Below are 25921 nucleotides of genomic sequence, written 5' to 3'. Positions count from 1 at the left end.
ACCTATCAAATTTGATTTTAAAAAAAAGGTTACATGTGATTGATTATATATTTCTACCGTACATTAAGTCGATAAACATATATGTTCTTTTAATACACTCACTGACTCACAGTAGATTATTGAATAAAATATATATTAGAGAACTAAGAACGTAAAACATGGCGATTTTTACGGGACAATAAATAGGTAATGCCACTGAGTTCAATCACCACTTCTGTTTAAAAAAAAACATGACAATCATATACCTAAATATATCTACACAACCTTATAAAGCATTTACCTCCTACAAATTTCTCAAAAAATAATTTGATCTACCAAAACTATCTCTTTTTTTTATTCACTAATTTTAATCTCTCATCAGATATAACTTTAATACCTTATACCCTTAATAAAATCATTTACAACTTATATCTCCAACCCTAAATATAACTACACTACCCCTTTTAGATTAATTACTTTTATATTAATAATTACACCCCTGTCAGCACCCCCATCATTACCCGTCCCTTTACCGTCATACCACCGTAACGTGCGGACATATATTTAGTATATTATAAAGCATTTGGTCCATTTTTTCTACTAATTTGATTACTCAAAATGTCCTACCTTTTTATTTACAATTTTAATTTTTAAACATCTTTGGCATATGACTAGTATCACAAAGTGTTCGACCAAAATAATAACCATTATTCATGAAGCGTATCATTTTGTGGAAAAAACGTACTAAATCATTAAAAAAAAATAGTTATATTCATGTTAAGTTTATGATATCTCCATATCTCATATGTTTGGAAGACGCCAATAGAACTTTGCCTTGACAAAAAAATACGACTACATTGTAAGCAGTAGGCTCCAAGACCAAAATCCAATAATCCGTCAAACTTTGAGACAAAATGTAATGTGAAAAATAAAAAAATTATCTGCTAGGGGCCATGAATCGACCAGTAGCAGCCATTAGTCCACCAATACTCGAATGACGCCAACATTTGAGCGTAATTTTACAAGTATTATTATATAATCCATACACTGAAGATTAAATTAAGTGTATTATTTATATAATCTACACACTGAAGATTAACTTAAGAGAAAAGATAAACGACTAAACTATATATTAAAACTTGTAACATCTCAAATTTCGAGGTAATATATTATTGTTAATATTATCCTTATAATAAACTAGCTTATTTCTCACGTAATACACGGTGATTAAAACCAAATATTCATACATGTATCAAGATAGTAAATTTTTAAAAATGTGAAAATTATAAATACGAAGTGTATGTATTAAGTACTCACATATCTTGTTAAGCTTAGCAAAATATTTTAAGTTTTTATATTTAGACATGTTATTTTAAGGGCACTTATACTCTCGTAACACCAAAATAACCATCCGCAATGAGCTATGTTTTACACAGTTGTACATTACATGATAAAATACATACATTTACTATGGATGTCTAAAAATTGTTGTGAGAATATCACTATCTTTATTTTAAAGCTATAACTTGTATTCTAACACTTGTCTCTCGAAAAATAAAATTTACGAAAAGACTGTATTATCTTAGTGAAATTGACTTGGATCGAAAAGCTAACTGCCTAACTTAGAAATAAACTGGAGTGAGGGCTTATGGGCTAAAGGGTAAAAAATGGGCCAGGCCCGCTGGGTTGCATTGATTTTTTGATCGGACCGGACCAAAGGCGATGAAAGAATAAAAACGAGGACTCAATATGTAAATTATTTATTCTCTCCCCTCTTCCTCCCCCCAACATTTTCAGAAGGAAAAACAGTCAGAATTCACTTCCAGAAATAAAAAAAAGAAGAAGTCGGTTTTCCGTTAATGATGATGATATCAGAAGCAAACATAGAAGAAGAAGAAGGAGAGAGCAGAAATAGCATATTTCCGGAATTAAAGGAATATTGTTTACAGCTTCTAGAATTTATCAGAAACCCTAACAATAACAATAAAGGCACCACTGCAGTTTCTGCACTTGTTCATTTCATCCGCCGTTCTCCTCCTCACTCTCTCCAACCTTTCTTCGAGTACGTATACATATACATATTAATTTACTGTTTAATTAGTGCTGTATCTAAATTATTGTTGTTGTTTATTACGTAAATATTGTTAATTTTAGTTTATGATTTTAGTGATTTTTGCTGAAATATTGTTAAATTTCTGTACTGAATTTAAGGACATTGGAGAACTAGTTTTATATATCCGGTTTTTATATTGGTTAGGTTACAAAAAAAGTATTCATTTCCATCATTTCGGATAACGCTTTCATCTTCTGTATTCCGTTTTCCGGCACAATGTTAGTAACTAGTTAAAGAAGAAAAGAGCTAGTTATTGTTAATGTATATACACCTACAACCGCCTATATTTACACCAAGCATCTTGAACGGTTGAATATAACTTAAATCTATAACTTTTAGCTTGACGGTTCAGCCCAATGCTGCAACGCTAAGTGCCCTATGGTATAGAGATTCTTACACCTTCAAAGATGTTCTGATTGGGAACTATGGTTGATTGTTAAAAAAAAAGGTGATAAATTTAACAATTGCTAAAAGAAATGTAGTTAGGTTTGTTTAATTTAACACAATGATACATTTTGTACAATCGAAGAATTTTTATGTTGTTAGCCAATTGAAGCAAAGAAATGTTTTTATTGAGTGATTAGTAGAAGTCATTTTTTATGCCAGTGTAGTAAGGTACATTGTTAGATTGTTTCTGAACGATAAATGTGTGTGTGTAATGATTCCAGATTAAGGTATTCACTAAGAATGGTAATTAAGGTATATGTATACCTGAATAGTTATTTAAATTAGAAATTAGAAATAGAACAAGGCTATTCTGTTAGAAACAAACCTCTGTTCTTTTTTCCCTTACATATTTAGATCTGTTAAATTTTTAACTTTTTATGTTATATGTTTTCAGCTATACGTTATTCCCACTGCTGCTTCTGTTAGAAGAAGCAGTGGAATGCAGATCTTCAAAAAACAAGTTAGACGAAAATTCACGTAAAATAAGCGATGCTGTGGCCGAACATGTGATTAATTGCTTGGAAGAGCTACTAGTTAAGTGTCGTATAGGATCTGTGGATCAGATGGTTGTGTTATTGAAAAAGTTGACAAATGCCGCGTTGTTGTCTCCGTCTGAAGCATCAGAGGAGTTCCGTGGAGGTGTTGTTAAGTGTTTTAAGGCACTGATCGACGGTTTATGTTCTTGTTCTAATTCAAGTTGCATATGTAAACAAATAAACCTTCTGCCTATGCTTATGGAAAAAAAAGTTGCAAAGTCATATCCGAGAAATGAAGTAGACAATGAGGAATGTTTACTTGCGTTTCTTCGTTCTCAGTCTGCAACTGTTACTGTTGGCCATTGGCTATCACTTCTGCTAAAAGTATGTATTCAATATATATTTTTTTTTTTTGTAGATGAAATATAGAGATTAGAAGTATTAAAGAACTTGATCTTGGATGTTTATTTGTCTCTGTATAGACTGCAGATGTTGAGGCGACAAGGGGACGTGTAGGAAGCTCTAAGCTTCGTGTGGAAGCTTTCATGACACTTCGTGTGCTTGTTGCTAAAGTAAGTTATAAGCGTATTCAAAATTGTGTTGCTCTTTGAATGATTTACTGTTCATGATATATTTATAGTTTCTTGATGTGCACCAACTAAAACAGATAATAGGAGAGAATAACAAATGAACACAATCTTTCGATGATAGATAGATAACTTGATTCGAGTTCTAGCAACTCCTAAACTGGATTAGAGTTCCAGTAACTCCTAATTAGTTCAAAGAACCGACATATAATTTTCCTTCCTCAACGAATGGCACACAGGCCTTATTTGAAGACAACTTAACCTAAACGTAACTTGGCTGTAACTAATAATAATAATTAATTAATATTGAAAATTAACATTTTACCACCCTCGACTTTCTTTCTTGTTTATGTCTTTTCTATCTGCTGTGAGTTCACATCATTTCTATAGTGTTATATTGTGTATTAAAGATTGTTGTTGCAGGTTGGTACAGCTGATCAACTAGCTTTCTTTTTACCTGGCGTTGTTAGTCAAATTGGAAAAGTTTTGATTGTATCAAAAACAATGATTAGTGGGGCAGCTGGAAATACGGAAGCTATGGACCAAGCACTTAGAGGCTTGGCTGAGTTTCTTATGATAGTTTTTCAGGACGAGGCTAATCTATCTGTTCTTGATGACACTGACACTGAGTTACACATTGAGAAATCTCCATTGTTGCTTCTGGAGGAGTTACGCCGTTTACCTGGCAAAAAGCAAGACCAGGTTGAGATTTTACCATTGCATTCTCCACAAAAGTCTTCACAATCTGATATGAAAAAATCTTTGCATGTGGAACGTACAAGAGATTGGATTGAAACCGCTTCTTCTCATGTGAATAAAATTTTGTCAGCAGTTTTTCCACATGTAAGGATTGATTACGTTTGATTTGTATTATGCTTGTTAATTCTAAATGTATATGGATTTATATGTTACTTTTAGCTTTGTGTTCATCCAGCCAAGAGGGTGAGACAGGGGACCATCGCTTCTATAAAGGGACTCTTGTCGACATGCAGTCGCACATTGAAGGGAAGCAGGATAATGCTTCTGGTAAGCTTATATTATCCTTATTATCTGAAATTTTGTGCCATATTTTTACTGATTGTGATCGTGATTGTATTGATCTCTCTTTTAGGAATGTTTATGTGCTTTAGTTTCTGATGATGATGAAGAGGTGTCGACATCTGCTCAGATGTTTTTTGAAAGTTTGTTATCATCAAGTGGGAACCATCACATAAAACATGATATTGCTGATATATTTAACAGGTCTTTGCTGAACTTTTAAATATATATCCTTCAAAAGTGAATTTATCATTTAGAATTTTTATTGTTTTTGATTATATAACAGGCTATTTGAAAAGCTCCCGGAAGTAGTAGTTGCAGGGGAGCAGTCACTTGTACATTCTCAGAAGTTACTTGTATTAATTTATTACTCCGGTCCCCAACTTGTTAAAGATCGTTTATTCCATTCTCCCGTATGTATACTTCTTCATTCATCCATTTCTTATTGTTTGACCTTTGACCTCTGGCTTGACCAATCACTATTATCTGATATAGGTGACAGCTGCCCGGTTCTTTGATACCCTGACCCTCTGTTTAGGTCAAAATTCAGTATTTACTGGCTCTTTGGATAAACTTCTTTTGGAGAGACCATCTTCAGCTGGGTACTTGCGATCTATAACCGAGATGAAAGCTATTACTTTTTTTTCAAATGACAAGAAGGCTGTTGCTGAGTCTAGTTCTTATGAAGATCAAAATTCTTATAAAATACAAAATGAATTTGATCTTCCACGTATGCCACCTTGGTTTTCTTTCTCCGGCAATCAGAAACTTTACCAGTCACTTGCAGGGATCCTTAGACTTGTTAGCTTGTCTCTTGTTGCAGGTTATTGTAACTCCTCCTCCATCTTTTTACACCAATATGTGCTTATTATGTGATAAAAATCTTGAATATAATGTTAACAGGTTCTCAAAGTGATGGCGATTTATCAATTATTAAAGATATTCCACTGAGCTACTTGCGTAAATTGATTGGTGATGTACGAAACAAAGAATACACAAATGAGAGCTGGCAATCTTGGTATAGCAGAACTAATTCGGGGAAGCTTGTTAGACAAGCAAGTACAGCTGTATGCATCTTGAACGAGATGATATTTGGTTTATCAGACCAGGCAGTTGATAATTTGAAAACAAGGTTTCACAATAACATATCTGGTTGGAATGTTTCTGTAAAAAAAGATCTGAGGAGTCAAATGATTGATTGCATCGGCAGTATCTTGCATGAGTATTTATCTCCTGAAATCTGGAATCTTCCACTAGAACAATCCAATATTGGAGCTGGAGATGTTACCTCACACCTTTTTCATGATAACGCAATGCTGCACCAGGTAATTACATATATTTCATCTCATTATGATTCATTCCCATTTGGAACTTATATACATTGATTCTATTATTTCAAACAGGTCATAATTGATGGGATAGGCATCTTTAATATGTGTCTAAAGAGGGATTTTGTGGCAAGTGGGTTTCTTCATTCCTCTCTCTATGTGTTACTGGAGAATCTTATTTGCTCAAACTTTCAAGTCAGACGCGCATCGGATGCTGTCTTACATGTCATTTCAGCTACATCTGGTTATCCAACGGTGAATTAGCAGTCTTAGTTTGAATAAATTCAGTGTGTGCAACTTTAATTATTCCTCATATAACTTAACACACTTTACAGGTGGGCCACTTAGTTTTGGCAAATTCAGACTATGTGATTGATTCAATATGTCGACAGCTGCGCCATTTGGATCTTAATCCCCACGTTCCAAGTGTTCTTGCTGCCATTTTGTCCTACATAGGTCTTGCTCACAAAATATTGCCGTTGATGGAGGAGCCAGTATGTTTTACGACTTTCTGTCTGTGTTTAAAGCCATATATCTATTCTTAATCAGTAGTGATTAGGTTTTAACATGACCAAATTTTGCACAGATGAGGTCTATTTCACAGGAACTTGAGATTCTTGGAAGGCATCAGCATCCTGAGCTGACTATTTCCTTCTTGAAGGTAAGTGCTTATTCCATAGTATGTAAAGTGGTGTTTAAGGTTGGTTCAAGTTGGATCCGCCTACTAAAAATGAAATAGAACACATAATTATGTTTTTTTTAATCGTTTGTGAATTACTTTTTGTAACTTAGGCAGTTGCAGAAATTGTAAAGGCTTCAAAGCTTGAGGCTTGTTCACTGTCCCTGCAAGCAGAGTCATACCATGAGCGTGTTAAGTCTGAGCTGTCTGATGATGGTGATCTCTTGAATCACGATAAAGTAAAGCACAAAGAGCAATTGGAAGATATATTTTTTAAGCTCAAGGAATCCAAAAGCTACAGACGAACCGTTGGATCTATTTCCATTTCGTGTATCACAGCTGCTACGCCTTTACTCGGTTCACTAAAGCAAACGGCATGCTTAGTAGCCTTGGAAATTATAGAGGTATATATTTGGTGCTTTAGGAATATGGACATATGGTCAAATGTATATATCAATTTTATTTTGATATATGCTTGTTTTCAGGATGGAATCATAGCACTTTCTGGAATTGAAGAATCATACAAACAAGAGACAAAAACAAGGGAGGTCCTTATACAAGCTTTACAATTATATTCACTTCACGATCTTGCAGATACTCTGGAATCAGAAAATGATGGAACTGACGAAAACCGGTTACTTCCAGCAATGAATAAAATTTGGCCCTTTTTAGTTGCCTGTATCCGCAATGGGAATCCACTGGTAAGGTTTGCACTAAAATCACACTCTAGCAGTTTGCGGGACTTCCAAGTTCCCGCCTATTTTAGCTGCTTCCATTAAAGCTATATATATATATATATATATATATATACACTATTTTTCCTTTTTACCCATTTGACTCGTTAGAGAAATTTTAGCTCGAATCTACCCATTCATGAGTAAATGTGTCGAAATTACCACTTTTACTGAAATTAGACCCTTGTTGAGAAATCAACTCGCATAATAATATATTGTTATATATAATACAGACAACTAGGCGATGTGCTGGTGTGATTAGTAGAACAGTCCAAATTTGTGGAGGTGATTTCTTTTCTCGCCGTTTTCACTCAGATGGGTCCCACTTATGGAAAATCTTGAGCGGATCCCCATTTCAGAAACAACCCATAAATCTGAAAGAAAGAAGAGTTTTACAACTTCCATACAGAAGCACTTCAATGTCTTCAGAGGATCAAAGGGCAGAAATTTCGGATTTGAAGGTACAGGTGGCGGTGCTGGAGATGATAGGTGAGATATCAGGAAACAAAAAGAGTGCTTCCGCATTTGAAAGTGTTCTTAAGAACGTGAGCGGACTGGTGGTAGGGATAGCGTGCAGTGGTGTCAGCGGACTTAGAGATGCATCTGTGAATGCACTTAGAGGACTTGCATCTATTGATCCTGATCTTATTTGGCTGCTACTTGCTGATGTTTATTACTCTAAAACGAGGGAAATTGTTTTGCCACCACCACCTGTTAAAGATTTACCTCAAATCTTCCAACTTGTGCCACCACCTTCATCCCACAAGGCGTACCTTTATGTTCAGTATGGTGGACAGAGCTATGGTTTTGACATCAATTTTTCTGCTGTAGAATATGTTTTTAAGAAATTGTATTCTGAAGATGTCAGCATCTTTTGATACTTGATATTTTTAAAGGTAAATATTGGCACATATTGCTCAAAGCAAGACTACAACTTGAGACCTATTATAGGAGGTTGATTTTGTTAATCGACTTGTTTTGTTGTTTTAGAGGATAAAAATAGTTTTTGTTTCATTTGCTACATTATACTTGTAGAGTTAGCATAACATATTTCATCAGACAACTTTTTGTGTGAAAAGTGAATATCTGTTATAACATCTCAATGTTTTCTCTACTTCCCAACATTGAAATTGGAAACCTATTGTTTCCAATACATTGGATATTGGATATACATACATAATACATTCCTTGTGTCGATCAACATACTCATTATTAAACCAAACCAAAAAGTTGACCATTCAACAAAAATCTTGAAAAATGACACTCTTTTATCGATACACCACAAATGAAGAAATTTGTTGAACTTGTAACCCCACCTAAGCTTTTCTTCTCACCCACCAATCCATCCATGCATCTCTTAACTCATTTAATGCCCCCCTTCTTCTATTCTCATTAAATTTGATTCACATTCGCATTCAAATTTCTTTATAAAGCCACACCATTTCTTTAAGATAGATCGCCAACCATGATCAACCATTCTGAATCAAGGTCTTTCGTTACTCGTGACTTGCTCAACAATCATAATTCATGTAAACAATTGCAACTTCCTGAATTTAAGGTATTTTCTTATTTTTAAAAGTCTTACTATTCTCTCATCTATGCATTCAACTATTATACCAGAGGTACGACTGCTTATATCTCATTTTTTCATATCCTGTTTGTTTACGGATTGAGTATCGTTGTAGGTAATTAATGTTGTCGTCACTATTCTCTTATGTTAAATTTCTAACTTTCTTAACATCTTTCCAAAAACTAGCAAATTTATTCTTGATACCAAACTGATGGTCTTGTTCCTCATGAATTGACTTACAGCCAGAAAAACATTATTTCAAGAAAAGCATGCTTCAAGATCTCAACCAACCACCCGAACCATTAAATTTGTTGAATGATACTAGCTTAGACCTTAAGCTTGTCTCTATATCTTCATCATCACCACCACCTTATACTCTTGGTAAAGTAAAATTTGCCCTTGAAAGAGCCGAAAAAGAGATGATCACCAAGAAACGTTCCATTTCAACGTCTTCATTCAAAGAAACAAAAGTTGATAATGAAGCTTATGCCGCTGGATGCCCAAGTTGCTTGCTTTATGTGCTTATATCTAGGACCAATCCCAAATGTCCTAGTTGTAACATGATCGTACCCTCTACTACAACTATCAAGAAGCCCCGGATCGATCTTAGCTTTACGATATGAGTTATAGCGCTAGCTATATATATAGGATTAACACGTTGCTGCTCATCAAATATAGTTAGCTAGCATTGAGCAAGATGCATGGCTAAATTACTTGTGTAATTGATATAATGTTTTGAAAGTTATGGTTAGTGAATTAAGGATCCAACATTTAAGCACTTTTTAAGCAATTAATAAAGAATTAATTCGTTCCAACAATTCATATGGTTATGGAATCGTTTTATTATTTAGAACTGAAAAAGATATTATTGTGTGGCAACTTATATTCAAAATATAGCCTATAGTTTGCATTTAAAAAACATAAAGAGAATGAATACATACATGAAGCTAAACCAAACATGTAAATTAATGAAGAAAGAGTGAGGTGGAGCTAGTTTTTTATATGTTTTTAAAAAGATTCATTGATGGACTGAAAAGCTGCTAGCTTCTACGTACGATCTTCATGTGAATCCATTCAATTGTCATAAGCTTTTACCATATGTTAATACAAAGTATCCAATTTTCATTTATTCAACTACTTAAATGATAAGTAGTTCCAACCTTGCTGGTCATGTCATGCAAATTCATAATGATTGTTGAGCAAGTCACGAGTAACCATGACAATTCAGGCAATTAAGGGTGTAAACAACATATCCAACTTAATTTGCTGGTTTATCATTTATAATTTAACCTAGTATAACCATGATTAGACCCACCCGCTTACATGGTTAGACGCAATCTAAGCATGTAACACCCGCTTCAGGAGCTAACGGAGAAAAACAAGGAAATTTTGTCAACACCGGCCACCCCGGCCCATTCAAAACATCACCTCCCAAACCTGGTTTGGGACTACAATATATATATAATATCCAAGTTGCGTTTCATAAAACCTTACAAGTATCATGCACCTCGGCCATGAGCACGAGCTCCACTTATATACAATGTCATTACTGATCATTACCCCCCGACCCACCAAAATAATTAAAGTGCAACAATAACTCTAGCTTCTTCAAAACTTATTATTAGTTTTGTTGATTGGGGGTTTTGAGTTGTGAATGATTTGTTATTGGAGAATATAAATGTGCTATTAATGTCTCCCCCATTATGAATAATTAAAGTTAACGGCATATATTAATGTTTCAAGACCAACATGTTAGCATATAATAATGAATTTTAAACGTGTCACCCGTGTTAGAGAGGCCTTCCCCGAATAAATAAAATAAAATGTAAATATATCATCCAATGTCATCTTTCACGGGTATTAGGTCCTACTACCTTGACGGTAGGGGTTGAGATGTAGACAGCTTTACCTCTACTTAGGTAAACAAACTATTTTCAGTATCTATCTAAATGATAGAAAATGACATCTGGTTTTTGCATAGGGTGATGATTAAACCCATAACCTTTGTCTCTAGAGACAAGGGTTTAAATCCCTAATCATATCACCCATAGATTTGGAGAGGAAAACTCATCCAAAGCCACCATAGGTGGAAATTAAATATCTATGGTCACCTCAAAGTATGGTTAGGGTAGGCTTCAAACGTCTGACCTTTTGTGAGGAAAGAAGTCTGCCCTTGACCATTTGGTGATGGTTTTTCATAAATGATATTTAACGGCAAGTTTTAGGTATAGTTAGCCTTTGCATTTCATGTACACTATCTCTAGTTCTAAAGAAAACCTGGTTATTTCAAAGAAATATATTATTACCAACCCGGATAACATTTTACTTGCATCTATATTTAAAAAGAAGACCATAAGGTCTAAAGTTCCTCATACCATAAATTTTATTGATGGTTGGTTTGAAATTCACATTAAAAAAATAAAAAAATTTTAACAGCCAACTACTAAACATAGATTGCTCGTAAACCGTCCAAGGCAACCCGATGGTTAAAGGGTACCACCAACTAGTCTAATCCAGCCGGATGGAGCCCAGACCCATTAGTGTCACAATCAAGAGAAAATCTTTCACACAGTTCACTTCTAAACACGACAATGAATTAATAGTAAAATCTAGTACGTACGTGATATATAGCTCCCTTAAACCTAAACTCTTCAAATCAGGTCATAATTGACAAACTCCGATGCAAGTTTTTAATGAAGTATAGGCAAATAAAATCTATCTATGGTTGGTGATATTTAGGTAATTGATTGTGGTACGTATAATAATCGATCATTAGATTCAGATTGACTAGAAAAGTTTCATTCATGCATAAAAAGTGTTTTTTTTCACGAAATTTAAAATGATGCATGTCCAAGTATGTGAGTTTATGGCTGCGTCGGGAATTTTTTTTAGTCTAGGTCGAATAACAGTTTTATTTGAAAATCGCATATCCGACCCATCTATCCGAAACTCGTCCCGTCTCGTTTATGCTACGTTATATAATGATAATATTTCCATTTCCAATATGATAAGTAATCACATAAATATTTATATGATAAGTAAATCTCCTGTTAGTTAAGCTGTTATTTTAGTTGTTTACTTGATCTTAAATTAAAAGTGTAGTCATTTAGTTTTAGTTGAGCTAAAAGTGCAGTAGTCATAAATATTTTTTAGCTGCAACCTATTTACGTGGATTAAACGAAAAGTGCAATCAATTTATTTTTGTTGTTATTTATGAGTTTAAGTGGATTAAAGAAGTGATTTCAAGAAAATAAAAGAAATTAAGTAAATGGATCTCATCCGGCTACATGTAGAAAATTCCGTTACCTGATAGTTAGTAAGTAAAGTGGGACCCGTCATGTCCGGGTTTGAAGAGAGAATTTTTAATCGGGTCCAAATTCAGGATTATATAAATGATAGTGTACCCACCGTCACCCAGGATAAAGCCTCACCCTAGGTAGGCTAAAAAGATCACCCAAGGTATCACATAGCCTGGGGAAAAGAAGATAAACATGAAAAGATACGATCATATCACTTCCTTAAATAAAGGAGATCGTTACCAAAGATACAAAACGCGTGAGAGACTTATTCTCCACGAAAAAGCAGCTATAAAAGGGGGAAAACCCTAATCATTATCATGATGCCTACTACAGCCAAAACCCTAAAACACATACAAGATCCACGGACAAAACCCTAAGAGATCTAAAACACATCTAAACCGGCGTACAAAAGGTTCTCACACCTTACCAGCAGGGAATCGCCGTCCAACCCATCAAACACTTCCAAATCCTTTAACCTAATCCGTTGTACAAACAATTGGCGCCATCCTCGGGACAATCGCTACTCATCACCACAACTACATCAAAAAAGGTTAAAATCTGGAAAAAATTTGCACCAAAAAAGGTCAAAATCCAGAAAATTTTTCTCACAAAGACGTTCAGATTCCCTGTTTCGACACTCAGATCCAAATAATGTATGCCGGCAAAGATTCCAATAAAGCAAGCATGAAACGAAAAGATCCAGAAGACTCACAAATCGAGTCAAGAGATCTATGTTTTCCCGCTTTGGGAAATAAAAAAGCTAGCAAAGATCCATTGATAATACAAGCACAAATATTCGATATCTCGGTACGAAGAGTATATATCGATAATGGAAGCGAATGCGAAATTATTTATGAACATTGCTTCCTGCAATTACCAGAAGAAATAAAGTCAAGAATGACAAACCCTACAGGCCTACTCGCAGGATTCGCCGGAAACCGCGTATGGCCCCTGGGGGAAATAGATCTCGATGTTACCCTGGGGAACCCTCCGTTTGCACGGACGGAAACCCTAGACTTCACTGTAATACGAGCACCCTCACCATACAACCTTCTCCTGGGAAGACCAGCAATACAACGAATGGAGATGGTACCTTCCACAGTCCACACCATGGTACTATTCCAAACGAAATCAGGCGTCGAAATGATAAAATCAAGTTACGACCAAAGTAAACAAATTAGTGAGGTCAAAAAATCAAAGGAGGAACCAGAAGAAGTGAAGACACCCAGCCAGAGCGATCAGGCTCAGGATAATGACAAGGTACTTGTGAGCCCAGCCTTTCCTGATCAATTAATTACCATAGGGAAAGGGCTGCCAGAACATTTCAAAAAGAAGTTACTCAAATTATTGCAACAAAACATCGACATATTCGCATGGGAATACGCGGATATGACAGGGGTCCCCAGGGTGCTCACCCTAGGGGAACAGACCTTTGTTACGGAACACAGGTTGAATGAACGAAAAAGCATGGAACCTGTAAGGCAAAAGAAAAGAAGTTTATCGAATGACAGAGATGAGGCAGCATGCAAAGAAGTAGATGAGCTTCTAAAAGCCGGAATCATAAGAGAAGCCACGTACCCTACGTGGATCGCAAACCCAGTAATGGTGAAGAAAGGAGACGGAGGCTGGAGAATGTGTGTAGACTTCACAGACATAAATAAGGCATGTCCAAAAGACTGTTATCCACTACCAGAAATAGACTGGAAAGTTGAATCTTTGGCAGAGCATAAATGGAAGTGCTTCCTAGACGCCTATAAAGGATACCATCAAATACAAATGGCTAAAGAAGATGAAGAAAAGACATCTTTTCATACAAGCAAAGGAACCTTCTGCTACACAAAGATGCCATTTGGACTAAAAAACGCAGGAGCAACCTACCAACGACTCGTAGACAAAGCATTCCACAAGCAAATTGGGCGAAAACTAGAGGTCTACGTAGATGACATGGTCATCAAAAGCAGAACGGAGGAAGAACTACTTGCAGACATCCAAGAAACCTTCGAGACACTGCGAAAGATAAAAATGAAGCTCAACCCTAAAAAATGCTCTTTTGGAATGGAGGCTGGGAAGTTCCTAGGGTACTATATCTCGGATAGGGGAATCCAAGCAAACCCATCTAAGGTAAACAAGATACTCGAGCTACCAGCTCCAAAGATAGTAAAAGAGGTACAAAGCCTAAACGGCAAACTCGCAGTATTAAGTCGCTTTCTTTCAAAAAGAGCGGACAGGCAATTGCCATTTTTCAAGACATTAAAGAACTGCGGGGCCAAAAAAGGGTTCGAGTGGACAAAGGAGGCTGACGAAGCATTCGAACAAATGAAAAAGCACATAGCAGAACTCCCCACCTTGACATCCCCAAGGAAAGGAGAGACCCTTTACATATATCTCGCAGCCTCCGCCGAATGCGTAAGCACAGTCCTATTAACAGAAAGGGAAAGAAAACAAATGCCAATATACTTCGTAAGCAGAATACTGCAAGGAGCGGAAGCAAACTACCCAGAGATGGAGAAGCTTGTGTTAGCACTTGTTCACGCAGCAAGAAGACTACGCAGGTACTTCCAAGGGCATCCAATTGTGGTACTCTCAGATAAACCACTGAGACAAATTTTAACAAAACCAGAAAAATCTGGAAGAATGACAAAATGGGCAATCGAGCTAGGAGAATATGATATCGAGTATAGGGCAAGGCACGCAGTCAAAGGACAGATCCTAGCAGACTTCATTACCGAAATACGGGAAACAGGAAATTCAGTAACTCACTCCACGACACTCACTGTGACTGGGGAAGCAGATTCTGAAACCTGGGAATTATACACTGACGGAGCATCAAGTTCAGAAGGCTGCGGGGCCGGAATACGACTAATAAGCTCAGACAAGCAAGAATATACATATGCCCTAAGATTCGAGTTTGAAACAACGAACAATGAAACAGAATACGAGGCATTGATAGCAGGATTGGACCTGGCCAAAGACATGAAAATCAGAAGCATCAAAGCTTTTGTGGACTCCCAGCTCGTAGCCAACCAAGTCAAAGGTGAATACGAGGCCAAGGGAGAAATCATAAAGCTATACTTGGGAAAAACAAAGGAATTAATCGAACAATTTGCAAGCTTCGACATCGAGCACCTACGAAGAAATCAAAATAAAAAAGCCGATGCTCTAAGCAAGCTAGCCTCGTTAACATTTGAACACCTGGGGAAGAAAGTACTAATAGAGGTCATGAAAGAAAGATCCATATACGAGAAGCAGGTGCATGATTTAGTTAAAGAAGAAGGAAAAAATTGGATGACACCGATAACCGAATATTTGGTGAGCGGAATATTGCCAGAAGATGAAAACGAAGCAAGAAAAATAAGAATCAAAGCTCCACAATACAAGTTGATGGATGGGAACCTTTACAAGAAGGCATTTTTGACCCCATGGCTACGCTGTGTGGGACCCAAACAGGCAGAAACAATAATTTTCGAAATCCATGAAGGAATCTGTGGACTACACGCAGGACCCAGGTCAGTGGCGACAAAAGCACTGCGCCTGGGGTATTTTTAGCCATCCATGCACAGAGACGCAACCAAGCTTTTGCAAAATTGTGAAGTATGTCAACTGCACGCAAACGTCCCCAGACTACCAAAGCAATATATGACATCGGTAACATCCGCATGGCCATTTACAAAGTGGGAAATTGACATAGTGGGGCCACTACCCAAAGCACCAGGAAAGGTAAAATTTCTAATTGTAGCTATTGATTATTTCACAAAATGGGTAGAAGCAAAACCTGTGGCAACCATAAATGGAAAAACAATTGAGAATTTCGTCTGGGAATATATAATATACCGCTTTGGACTACCACAAATGATAGTCTCAGACAATGGAAAACAATTTGTGGAGGGTACATTCACGGAAATGTGTCAAAGGCTAAACATAAAGCAATCCTTCACATCAGTATATCACCCACAAGGGAATGGACAAGTAGAAGCAATCAACAAACAGATTGTGAAAGGCATGGAAAAAAGGCTGGGACGTAGCCATAGTGGCTGGGTGGATGAATTACCATTGGTACTCTGGGCACATCGTACAACACCCAAGCAAAGCAATGGGGAAACCCCATTCTCCCTAGCTTTTGGATCAGAAGCAGTCTTACCTGCGGAAATACAAGTCTCCACATGTCGAACAAAAGACATAAATGAAGAAGATAATAATACAGAAATGCGTATAAACCTCGACCTTTTGGAGGAACGGAGGGAAATTGCTTCAATAAGAGAGGCTGCGTATAAGCAAAGAATTGAAAAATACTACAACAAAAGAGTTCACCCAGACAGCTTCAAAGTCGGTGATTACGTCCTTAGGCTCAACAGCGCAAGCCAGGTGGAATACCTGGAGAAAATGGGGCCAACGTGGGAAGGACCATACAAAGTCGATAAAGTCATCGGAAATGGTGCGTACAAGCTTTCAACGACAGATGGCAACCCCGTTGACAGGACATGAAACGTAACAAATCTGCGTAAGTTTTATTGTTAAAATATATATATCTAATATATATGTATATGCATAAATAAAAAGAGAAAAGGAGAGAAGATCCCCAACTCTTATGTGCAAATAAATACTCTATTGTTGAACAAAAGAAAAGGAGAGAAGATCTCCAACTCTTACAACATATCCTATTAAAGTACACTATTAAAGAATGGCGGGGACGCCTACCGGACTAATACAAGGACGGGTTACAAACCCTCCGGTGTACAAAAACTATGATTCATGGTGAAAAAGGATCGCAACCTCACACACATAGTTTCGAAAAGCCAAAAAAGGCAAAACATATTATAATAAAGTCATGACTATAACAGAATGCATGCCCAATAACGCCAAACAAGGCAATGGCATTTCAAAATCATACTCCTATGATTTTATCAAAGCATATGCCTAACTGCTGAAAAAGCAAGTGCATACAACAAAATCCTGAAAAAGGTATAAAGACGTATAGCCTGGACAAAAAACTCCAAGAGCTAAAACTACGAAACGGATAACAAAAATCCGACAACTTAAACCGGATGCAGAATCCGACGAATTTAAACCGGATGAAGAACCCGAGAACATGACTATGGCCCAACCGACGAATCCGGGCATATTTTATAAATATCAAAATCTTCACAAACAGCTTGGTCGACAAGAGATTTCCCGGAAAGTGGATTCACCTTGGTCAAGTGGTGTACAAAAGGAATTACTTCCGTCATTACCTTCTTATACTTCACCTGCAGAGCTGATAGATCAGAACGAAGAAGTTGCAACTGATTTTCTCTATTCACCATCCCATCTCGAGCGCTCTGCAGCTGGATATCTTTAATTTCAAGAGCTCGTTTCAAATTTTGAACATCGGAGGGGCAATCATTGGATGAAACAGAGGCAACACCAGCGGACGTGCCACAATCTTCAGAACGCCGCCGTAGGATTTCCAGATCCGACTCTAACCGGCGAATTTTTATCATATGCACATACGACCTGGCACCGAGCTTAAACTTCTGGACAATAGTCTTTATCCGGTCATGCTTGCAGAAAACACTCCTCTTTTTCCGATAACCCCACTTCATCTATGGAATCTATCAATAAAAGTGAAAAACAAAAACCCGGATCCAATTGCTTACCTTATATAGGGATATGAACCGCACTACCGTCAATTTGCAAAAAGGGCCATTCAAGATTCGTTTTAGTACAAAATCGTCCCTTTCAAAAACCTTCTGAAAGACAGCGGACTCCCAGATGCAAACACGCAGGATATGCTTGAAGGGTACGTTTCACTCTCGATAAACAAGGAACAGATTTGCATTTATCAAGAATCCCATATCTAGGGAAAGAAGATCAAATCAAATCCCTTATTCTTAGAAGTGATATACACGGCCCGAAAAACCCTACTTGGGAAATAAGTCACGAACCCCCTGCACACAGGGGGAAGAATGGCTAGAATTAACTCTTCGGCTAAGACTAACAACACGATCTTGGCACATCATATTATTAGTCTAGGGAGCTTGATGGTGTACCCACCGTCACCCAAAATAAAGCCTCACCCTGGGTAGGCTAAAAAGATCACCCAGGGTATCACATAGCTTGGGGAAAAGAAGATAAACATGAAAAGATACGATCATATCACTTCCTTAAATAAAAGAGATCGTTACCAAAGATACAAAACGCGTGAGAGACTTATTCTCCACGAAAAAGCAGCTATAAAAGGGGGAAAACCCTAATCATTATCATGATGCCTACTATGGCCAAAACCCTAAAACACATACAAGATCCACGGACAAAACCCTAAAAGATCTAAAACACATCTAAACCGGCTTACAAAAGGTTCTCACACCTTACCAGCAGGGAATCGCCGTCCAACCCATCTAACACCTCCAAATCCTTTAACCTAATCCGTTGTACAAACAATAAATTCGACTCATATTCGAGAGTCATTGTTATCCCTAATATGTTGTTACATATGTGTTAAAACGAGTTGGGCAAATCTATTTTATTGCATGGTCGATGCTAATATCTGAAATTTATTGTAAATATCCATGACAGTTAAGATCATCCCTTGTTTAGGAGTTTTCGTGCTTTTATTAAAGATCTCATGTTTAAATATCGTTAGGCCATCCCGATCGGTGTAAATAATGTTTTGTTACGGTTGGCTAAATTGGGCCGGTCCCACTAAGATTCCATTAAAATCACCGACTTATTCACATAGCCAACTGAAATTTGGTTACTTTTTTATAATATTCTAATGATTTCAACATGATTTAGTTTTGTTTAGTAGTGACTAAAGTTGAGTTTTTTTACATAAAATTATGGATTTTGATTGGGTTGCGAATGAGAGTATAAAAGTTGGTATTAGTTGGGTCGTATGAATATAAAAGAGCAAAATTGTTTTTTTTAATAAATATTATTGTTAGGTTGAGTTGTGATTAGGGATGACCTTATAGAGATATCTTGAAAATAAATGATAAAATACATGTTACTACAAAAAGACAAACAGGTAATTTCTTGCTTTTTTTTCCTAGTTGGAACTTTACAATTCAAACCTAGGAAAAATATGAGTTTTCAAATAAGGGTTAAGTGCACGGAAATGTAATTAACTAAGGACGAAAAGTTATTGTGTGCATGAACTTACAAAACCTTTATTGTATGCATGAACCCTACTAATTATCTATTGTATCATGAAACCGGGTAAAGGCTTATGTGGGCCGGGTTTCATCAACAAACTCAGATTTCATCTTCAACCTAACATATTCATGTATAATTTTCAAACCCATTAGATTGGGAAAAAAAAGTACAATGAAAGGGATCAAATTTTCAAATGCATTATATTTTATCTATACATTTATATCAAATTATCAATCCATCTATATATATCTATATATATATATATATATTAAAACAGTAGTTATTCGAGCCTTCTGAATCACTCTTCAAAGTCAAAGTTATGCTAAAAATTTGCCATGTGGGATTTATCCTATGTGGCATCTCCATATTCTTTTAACAATATTTTATTTTTTTTAATTATATTTATAGATATTAAAAAAAAATCCAACTAATTACTTATATTAATATTATAATTATATATATATATATTAAAGATTGAAAGTATCCCCATTTTATTGTTCATAGGATCTACGTTATTTGGCAACAAAATTTCAAACTCCTTCATTCTCATGTATTATTGTCAATATATTTTATTAAGTATAGTAGGATTTTAAATCTTTTTAATGAAAAAATTGATATTACTTATCCAATCACACGAATGTCCATCCTATATATACAAAATTTTTGAGCTTATGTCTCCTCTCTAAACTCTTTATCTGCTCAACGCATTAGATTTAAGTTCTTAATTTGGTTAAGTATTTATATTTATTTATTTGAATTTATTTGAATATATGTCTTGATAGATTTTAGCTTTTATTATTTTCATGAATTGAAAAAAATCTTACTATATTGATATAAATTGGTTTATGATACAAATTCGTTTTATTATTGATGTGCATATTGCCTTATTCTATGTTTTTTAATAAGTCCTCTGCCCCATATGGGTATATTTGTTTTCCATTAGATGTGTGAAAATAGTTAATGGTACTTTTGTTATAATATTAGTTTGTTTGCTTTCATGACTCTTTAATTTCCACAAATACGAGAAGCCGGAGATCTCTAGAGGTGACTTGGTTTGATGTGTTTAAGATTGTCTTTATATATTAACCCCAACTTCTCCTGTTTCGCTCTTATAATAACAATTAAATATATTCCGTTCTTATTGTGATATCCCAGATGTATCGTGGGCCTTGGTTAATTAGTTGTCACAAAGTTTTAGTATGGGCTAAAATATGTGCTTGACAAGTAATGATGGGGAATTAAAACGTTCAGCACCATAGTGATTATGTTCACGTCAAAGATTTCAAAATATACTTATCTAATGGAAGAATTAATGTAGCCATGAATTATAAAAAACTATGAATATTTAATTGAATGTGCTTAGGATTAAGTGTGTAGCTGAAACCCCATCCATCATTTACCAATAGGACTGATAACAGACAATGAAATTGAAAAGCTAAGCGATTTATCATTCATGGGCTATATCACTATATGGTTATACTACACAAGATGCATTGTTATATTTTGTATTTGACATCGTGTTGATTCCGTCAACCAACAATTAGTAATGTCTACATAAAAGTTGTAAGTTAATATCTTAATCAACTTTTTTTAAAAACCGCGCATCGCGCGGGTTAAAGACCTAGTATATATATATATATATATATATATACAGATAGATTGCACATGGATCAATACACTTTGACCACATATTCATTCTTGATGATTCTCTCTTTCTTTCCCTGACTCTGTCTCTCTTTTACCAACCATATCACCAAACCCTTTCTTTTTTAATCTTTTTTTTTATCTATTAGTAATTATTTCTTTTGATGTATTTTTTTCAAAGAAAAATGATTGAGATGATTATAGGTCAAAATTTCAAACCCAGATGATGATGATGTTCATTAAGGGATGCTGAAATAGGGTGGCCAGAAATAATGGTGGTGATAGAAGTGACGGCGGCGGCAGAGTGATGAGAAGCTACCGAAATCAGCCCCCCATATTTATCTATCTATCTTAGTTTATTGATGAGTTGTTAACAAAATAAAACATTTGGGTGGGTTTTGATTTTCCGGCCACCATCGTTATTCCGTTCATCACTGCAGCACCACCATCTTCGTCCACTTGTCACCCTTCGTGGGTGTACAGGGTTTCATTTTTATCATCAACTCCTTGAAGCCGATGAAACCCACTCCCAAATTTCACCACCGTTCACCACCTCTTAAAACCTTTCCCTTAATTATGATGACGAATGCATATAAACATATTTTACATGGGTTTCAATTTGGAAGTTTTGCTTGACTTAGCTCATTGATTATCAAATTCATGGATTGTCGATCGGATATAATCACTTATATTTGTATAACTAGTTTTCAATGAAACTGACTTTCATTAGTGAAGTGATGATTGGGTTTTGTTCTGTTAAACTGACTTTGGTTCTTTGCTACAGAATATATTTTGTATAGATGTATATTTCTAATATTTAAATCAAATAATCCGCCACGTAGGAAAAAAAAGTTTGAAAAGTCAAAAGGGTGACCGGCTAATGGAATAGCAGGTCATTCGTGCATACTATATATGTTTTTTTTAAGTTCATGCACGCAATAAAGATTCTGTAACTTCATGTACACAATAACTTTTCGGCCTTAATTAATTACATTTCGGTGTACTTAACCCTTCAAATAATTGCTTTTAAGAACCATTTTGTAATTACTTAAAATGAAAAATGTAATTACAATATACTCCCTTCTTAAGTCATGACTTGTTGACTTAAAAAAACTATATCTGTCTATTTTTTATTTTTTGAAGGATAATAACTTCATCAAATCGGCCTGATAACGACAAAGTATCACCCAAAATTAGTTAAACTTTTATGTTCATATTTAAATCTGAGGACCTCTTGATCTAAAAGAAAACATTTTCATCTCTGCTCAAACCACTAGAACAAGACTGATTGGCTACACATGTTAATCTTTTAATTAGTCTAGGGAGTACTGGGCTCTAAATAAATGCGAACCATTTAAAAAACTATGACTTCAATATAACACTTACTGTTACACCAAACTCACACCCGTTACATGTTGATACTAGCTTTATTAGATTATAATACTCATATATCATATCTCTTCCACCAACCCTTATTGCTTCCTTCCGTACCAACGAAAAACTATTTTTAATATTAAAAGTTTATAGGTAACACAATTTTCTTGATAAATAAATAACGCCCCCATATCCCCAACACTATTTTTTGGTATCTCGACCACTACTACTTTTTGCAGCGACCCTCGCTGCAAAAAATGAAAAAAGTGCAGGCCCCCATGTCTATAATGGTAAATATGGCAGAATAAAAACGGGGCCCCTGTCAAAGTCGCTGCAAAAAGTCTAGTCGGATTACCAAAAAAATGATCGGATTACTATGCGCCAATAAATAAATAAATGGAGAGTGATTCATATCAAAACTACACGGTACACATTAGTCTTGGAAAAGTAAAGACTAATACTCTGATGTACAAAGTTTGGAGTATTTTAAAATGGAAAATGATTTATCCTATTAAAAAATTAACCTAAAAATCCTTCTAATAACTTTAGCTTGTGACATGTGGATAACACTAATTCTTTTTCCTAATCTCACCCCCTGATTTTTCCACATGTCCTCATCTAAAAATTAGGAGGATCTTTATGCTAATCTATTAAGAGGATTAATCATTTCCCTTTTAAAATTTATAATAAATCATCAAGATGTCAAGATGGTAACAAAATATCTACAAAGATGGATACTTCATAACAATCTTTAAAGCAATTGTCGCCTAATTAATTAAGATTGTGAGGAGTGGGACGTTAATTGCCTCATCGCCACCCTACGCCGCCCAGCACACCGCTCCAAGGGACGGCAAAGCTCAAAAAAAATAATAAGCCCGACAAATATTGATCGCCCAAAATCCACGTGTTTTTCAAGAAATCCAACCGTTGAAGTAGCCGTTTGGCTAATTTTTTTTTTATAAACTTTTTAATTAAACCCCTTATAAATACTCCATACTACTTATTCTCATTTTTATATACTTTTATCTTTTATTTTTCTCTCTACATTATACAAAATCTTCTATTTTTTCTCTCTATAATCAAATGGCTTGGACTCGGTCCGAAGAAATAAGTTTGACACGAGCTTGGGTCGAGGTGTCAGGCGAGCCATTGTGTGGTAACTACGAAAGAGAACGTACGTTTTGGTCAAAAGTGACCAATCTTTTCCTCACTTATGAAAACCAACCATCGACCTATCGAAATTCAGACGTAGTGGCCGCTAAAAGGCATCACATGCGCACCAACATTCACGTATTCAATATGATGTTCAACCGTATGAACCAAGGTCACGACGATGAACACGGTGCAATGGTTGAAAGAACTATGGCCGAGTACACGAAGGTATCTCGAAACAGTTTTCATCACGTGGAGGAGTGAGAATTGGTATGAAGCAATCCAAATTTTAAAAAAATTTAATCGTTTAGTTGTAATGTCTGGAATAATTGTTTAGTTTTATTGTGTAATGTTTGGAATAATTTTTTAGTTGTATTGTGTGATGTTTGGAATAAAAGTATATTTTTTATATAAATTAGTATAATATATGTCTTTTATTTTATATATATTATTTATATGTATTACTTATGTTTATGTTTTATAAAAACAAAAACAACAAAATAAATAATAGGAAAATGCTAACATGAAAAGAGTATATTGTTTTCTTTCATAAATTCATAGTCAAATAATAATGCATGAGTTTGTTCGAGTTTATTAGTTATATAGTAAAGGAAAATATTAAATGCAGCTCTAAAGGCTGTATTTAACGTGCATAAAAAATTTGTACTTTCCATATTAAAAGTTCATCCATGAATTTTATGGTAAATATACATATAATTTATGCACCTTAAATATAGCCAGTAACTCAAAGAAATACATTGTTGTAGTTCTTTCAATTAAACAGTTGCTTCATATGCAATTCTCAAAGTAAATTGCCAAACATATAGCGTTGATTTATTATTATTATTATTATTGGAAATGATAAATATTGTAAGTTGAAGTTATTATAACATGTTTAAAAGTGTTATACACTTATACATTTTATAAAACCACTTCTTGAAATTATGCATAGCTACTAGGATACAACAATATCATGCATTTCTAAACAAATCAACTATAACCCAGACAGCATTGTGAGTCTAAACTAGTCAAACCGAATGAAGAGACACTCGGACAAATAATGCTACGGAGTATTAAACAAGATACTTGGGTTGATAAAAAGAGCCCAGGTCTTTGGGCTTAAATGCTTTGGCCCATCAATATGTAGGCTTTAGGGCTTTTTTGTGTAAGACGGAAAATTATATTTGGCTCTCCACATATTGCTTGCTAGTTGCTACTTGCTAGTGGGGAATGTGGGATTCTCCTTTTCCTAGAGTAATAATTTGCATTTTGCATGTTGGTACGAATGCACAGTATTATTATATACGATTATTGGAAAATTTGTTGTTTAGGAAGCTCTAAGATACTATTGCCGTCTCATTCATTTAAATAAATTGCAGGCCAATATGAATATATACATAAAGATTGAGAATATAAGGCTGTTAAATATCTAAGTTTAAGTGTGGAACAATCACATATTATATTTTAAATCCATAAAATTCATGGAGCCCAAACATTTATTCATTAATCAAGAAATATTAAAAAATTTGTATGTGAGGGGTTCCACACCTAAGCTTAGATGTCAGACAGCCTTATTTTTGGATTGCTTGTACTCTAGTTATCTTTTCCTATATATATATATTGGGGGGGGGGGGGGGGGGGGGAGGAAATCAAATAAGAACACCATTAAAATAAAAACATGGTGAGAAGACTTAAAAACTTTATTTTGATGCATTAAAAGTTCATAAACTTAACATATTGTATAATTATTTATCATTATTTAAGTGTTTAACAACGCATTTGTTTGTCAAAATCGAAAAATCATGTTTTTTTGTTTTGTACATCTATTTTGGATGCATATTCATCAAAATGATGCATCCAACAAAAAACGTGATTTTTTTCAATTTCGACGGATCAATGTGTTGTTAAACACTTAAATAATGATAATTACTTATGCATTATGTTAGTTTTATAGACTTTGAATGCATCAAAATGATGTTTTTTAAGTGTTCTCACCGTTCTTATTTTAAGAGTGTTTATACCGGAGTGTTACCATCTATATTTATATATCTAATAAAACAATAGTTATCATAGCTTTTTAAAGTCATCCAACTCATCTTAAAGCTATCTTTATATTTTGCCACATAAGATATTTCCTATGTGTCATCTTTTTGAATTTTTCCCATTTAATGTATACTACATTCCTTTTTTGTTACAATATCAATAAAAATAAAATCACAACATATTATGAATAAAATAATCACTTTTTAATTTGTTTCCAAATAAATAATTGCTACCACTTTTTTTCCAATATATAAGTTTGTTAATTACTAACATATAGAAGCGTCTATATCAATATGTGTTTTATACTAAATCAATATAACAAGTTTA

The 25921-nt window shown here is 35.0% G+C and overlaps 2 protein-coding genes across 2 annotated transcripts; both read left to right on the top strand.

Annotated features, from left to right (window-relative positions):
• The first annotated feature begins 1769 nt into the window (after positions 1-1769).
• On the top strand, positions 1770-8439 carry LOC122599584 (TELO2-interacting protein 1 homolog). Its single transcript, XM_043772113.1, has 15 exons — positions 1770-2041; positions 2934-3399; positions 3498-3587; positions 4026-4445; positions 4521-4628; positions 4714-4844; positions 4927-5053; positions 5136-5463; positions 5544-5965; positions 6044-6223; positions 6304-6462; positions 6555-6629; positions 6761-7051; positions 7133-7348; positions 7615-8439. The coding sequence occupies exons 1-15, from the start codon at positions 1839-1841 to the stop codon at positions 8257-8259; spliced, it is 3861 nt and encodes a 1286-aa protein (XP_043628048.1). The 5' UTR covers positions 1770-1838; the 3' UTR covers positions 8260-8439.
• Positions 8440-8803: 364 nt separating this feature from the next.
• Positions 8804-9761, top strand: LOC122602189 (protein GL2-INTERACTING REPRESSOR 1-like). The gene is made up of 2 exons (XM_043774905.1): positions 8804-8939; positions 9194-9761. The coding sequence occupies exons 1-2, from the start codon at positions 8847-8849 to the stop codon at positions 9572-9574; spliced, it is 474 nt and encodes a 157-aa protein (XP_043630840.1). The 5' UTR covers positions 8804-8846; the 3' UTR covers positions 9575-9761.
• Positions 9762-25921: the final 16160 nt, after the last annotated feature.

This window comes from Erigeron canadensis, chromosome 5, assembly GCF_010389155.1.
Source record: "Erigeron canadensis isolate Cc75 chromosome 5, C_canadensis_v1, whole genome shotgun sequence".
In the NCBI taxonomy this organism is placed as follows: domain Eukaryota; kingdom Viridiplantae; phylum Streptophyta; class Magnoliopsida; order Asterales; family Asteraceae; genus Erigeron; species Erigeron canadensis.
Note: the sequence above shows the minus strand (reverse complement) of the source record. Positions and strands in the feature narration are given on the sequence as shown.

What these genes read in the sequence shown, in the direction of transcription:
- LOC122599584 (XM_043772113.1), top strand. Translation starts at nt 1,839, where the DNA reads ATGATGATGATATCAGAAGCAAACATAGAAGAAGAAGAAGGAGAGAGC. An exon ending in TAGCCTTGGAAATTATAGAG is followed by an intron (nt 7,052 to 7,132) that starts GTATATATTTGG and finishes GCTTGTTTTCAG; the next exon opens with GATGGAATCATAGCACTTTC. An exon ending in TCCGCAATGGGAATCCACTG is followed by an intron (nt 7,349 to 7,614) that starts GTAAGGTTTGCA and finishes TATATAATACAG; the next exon opens with ACAACTAGGCGATGTGCTGG.
- LOC122602189 (XM_043774905.1), top strand. Translation starts at nt 8,847, where the DNA reads ATGATCAACCATTCTGAATCAAGGTCTTTCGTTACTCGTGACTTGCTC. An exon ending in TGCAACTTCCTGAATTTAAG is followed by an intron (nt 8,940 to 9,193) that starts GTATTTTCTTAT and finishes ATTGACTTACAG; the next exon opens with CCAGAAAAACATTATTTCAA.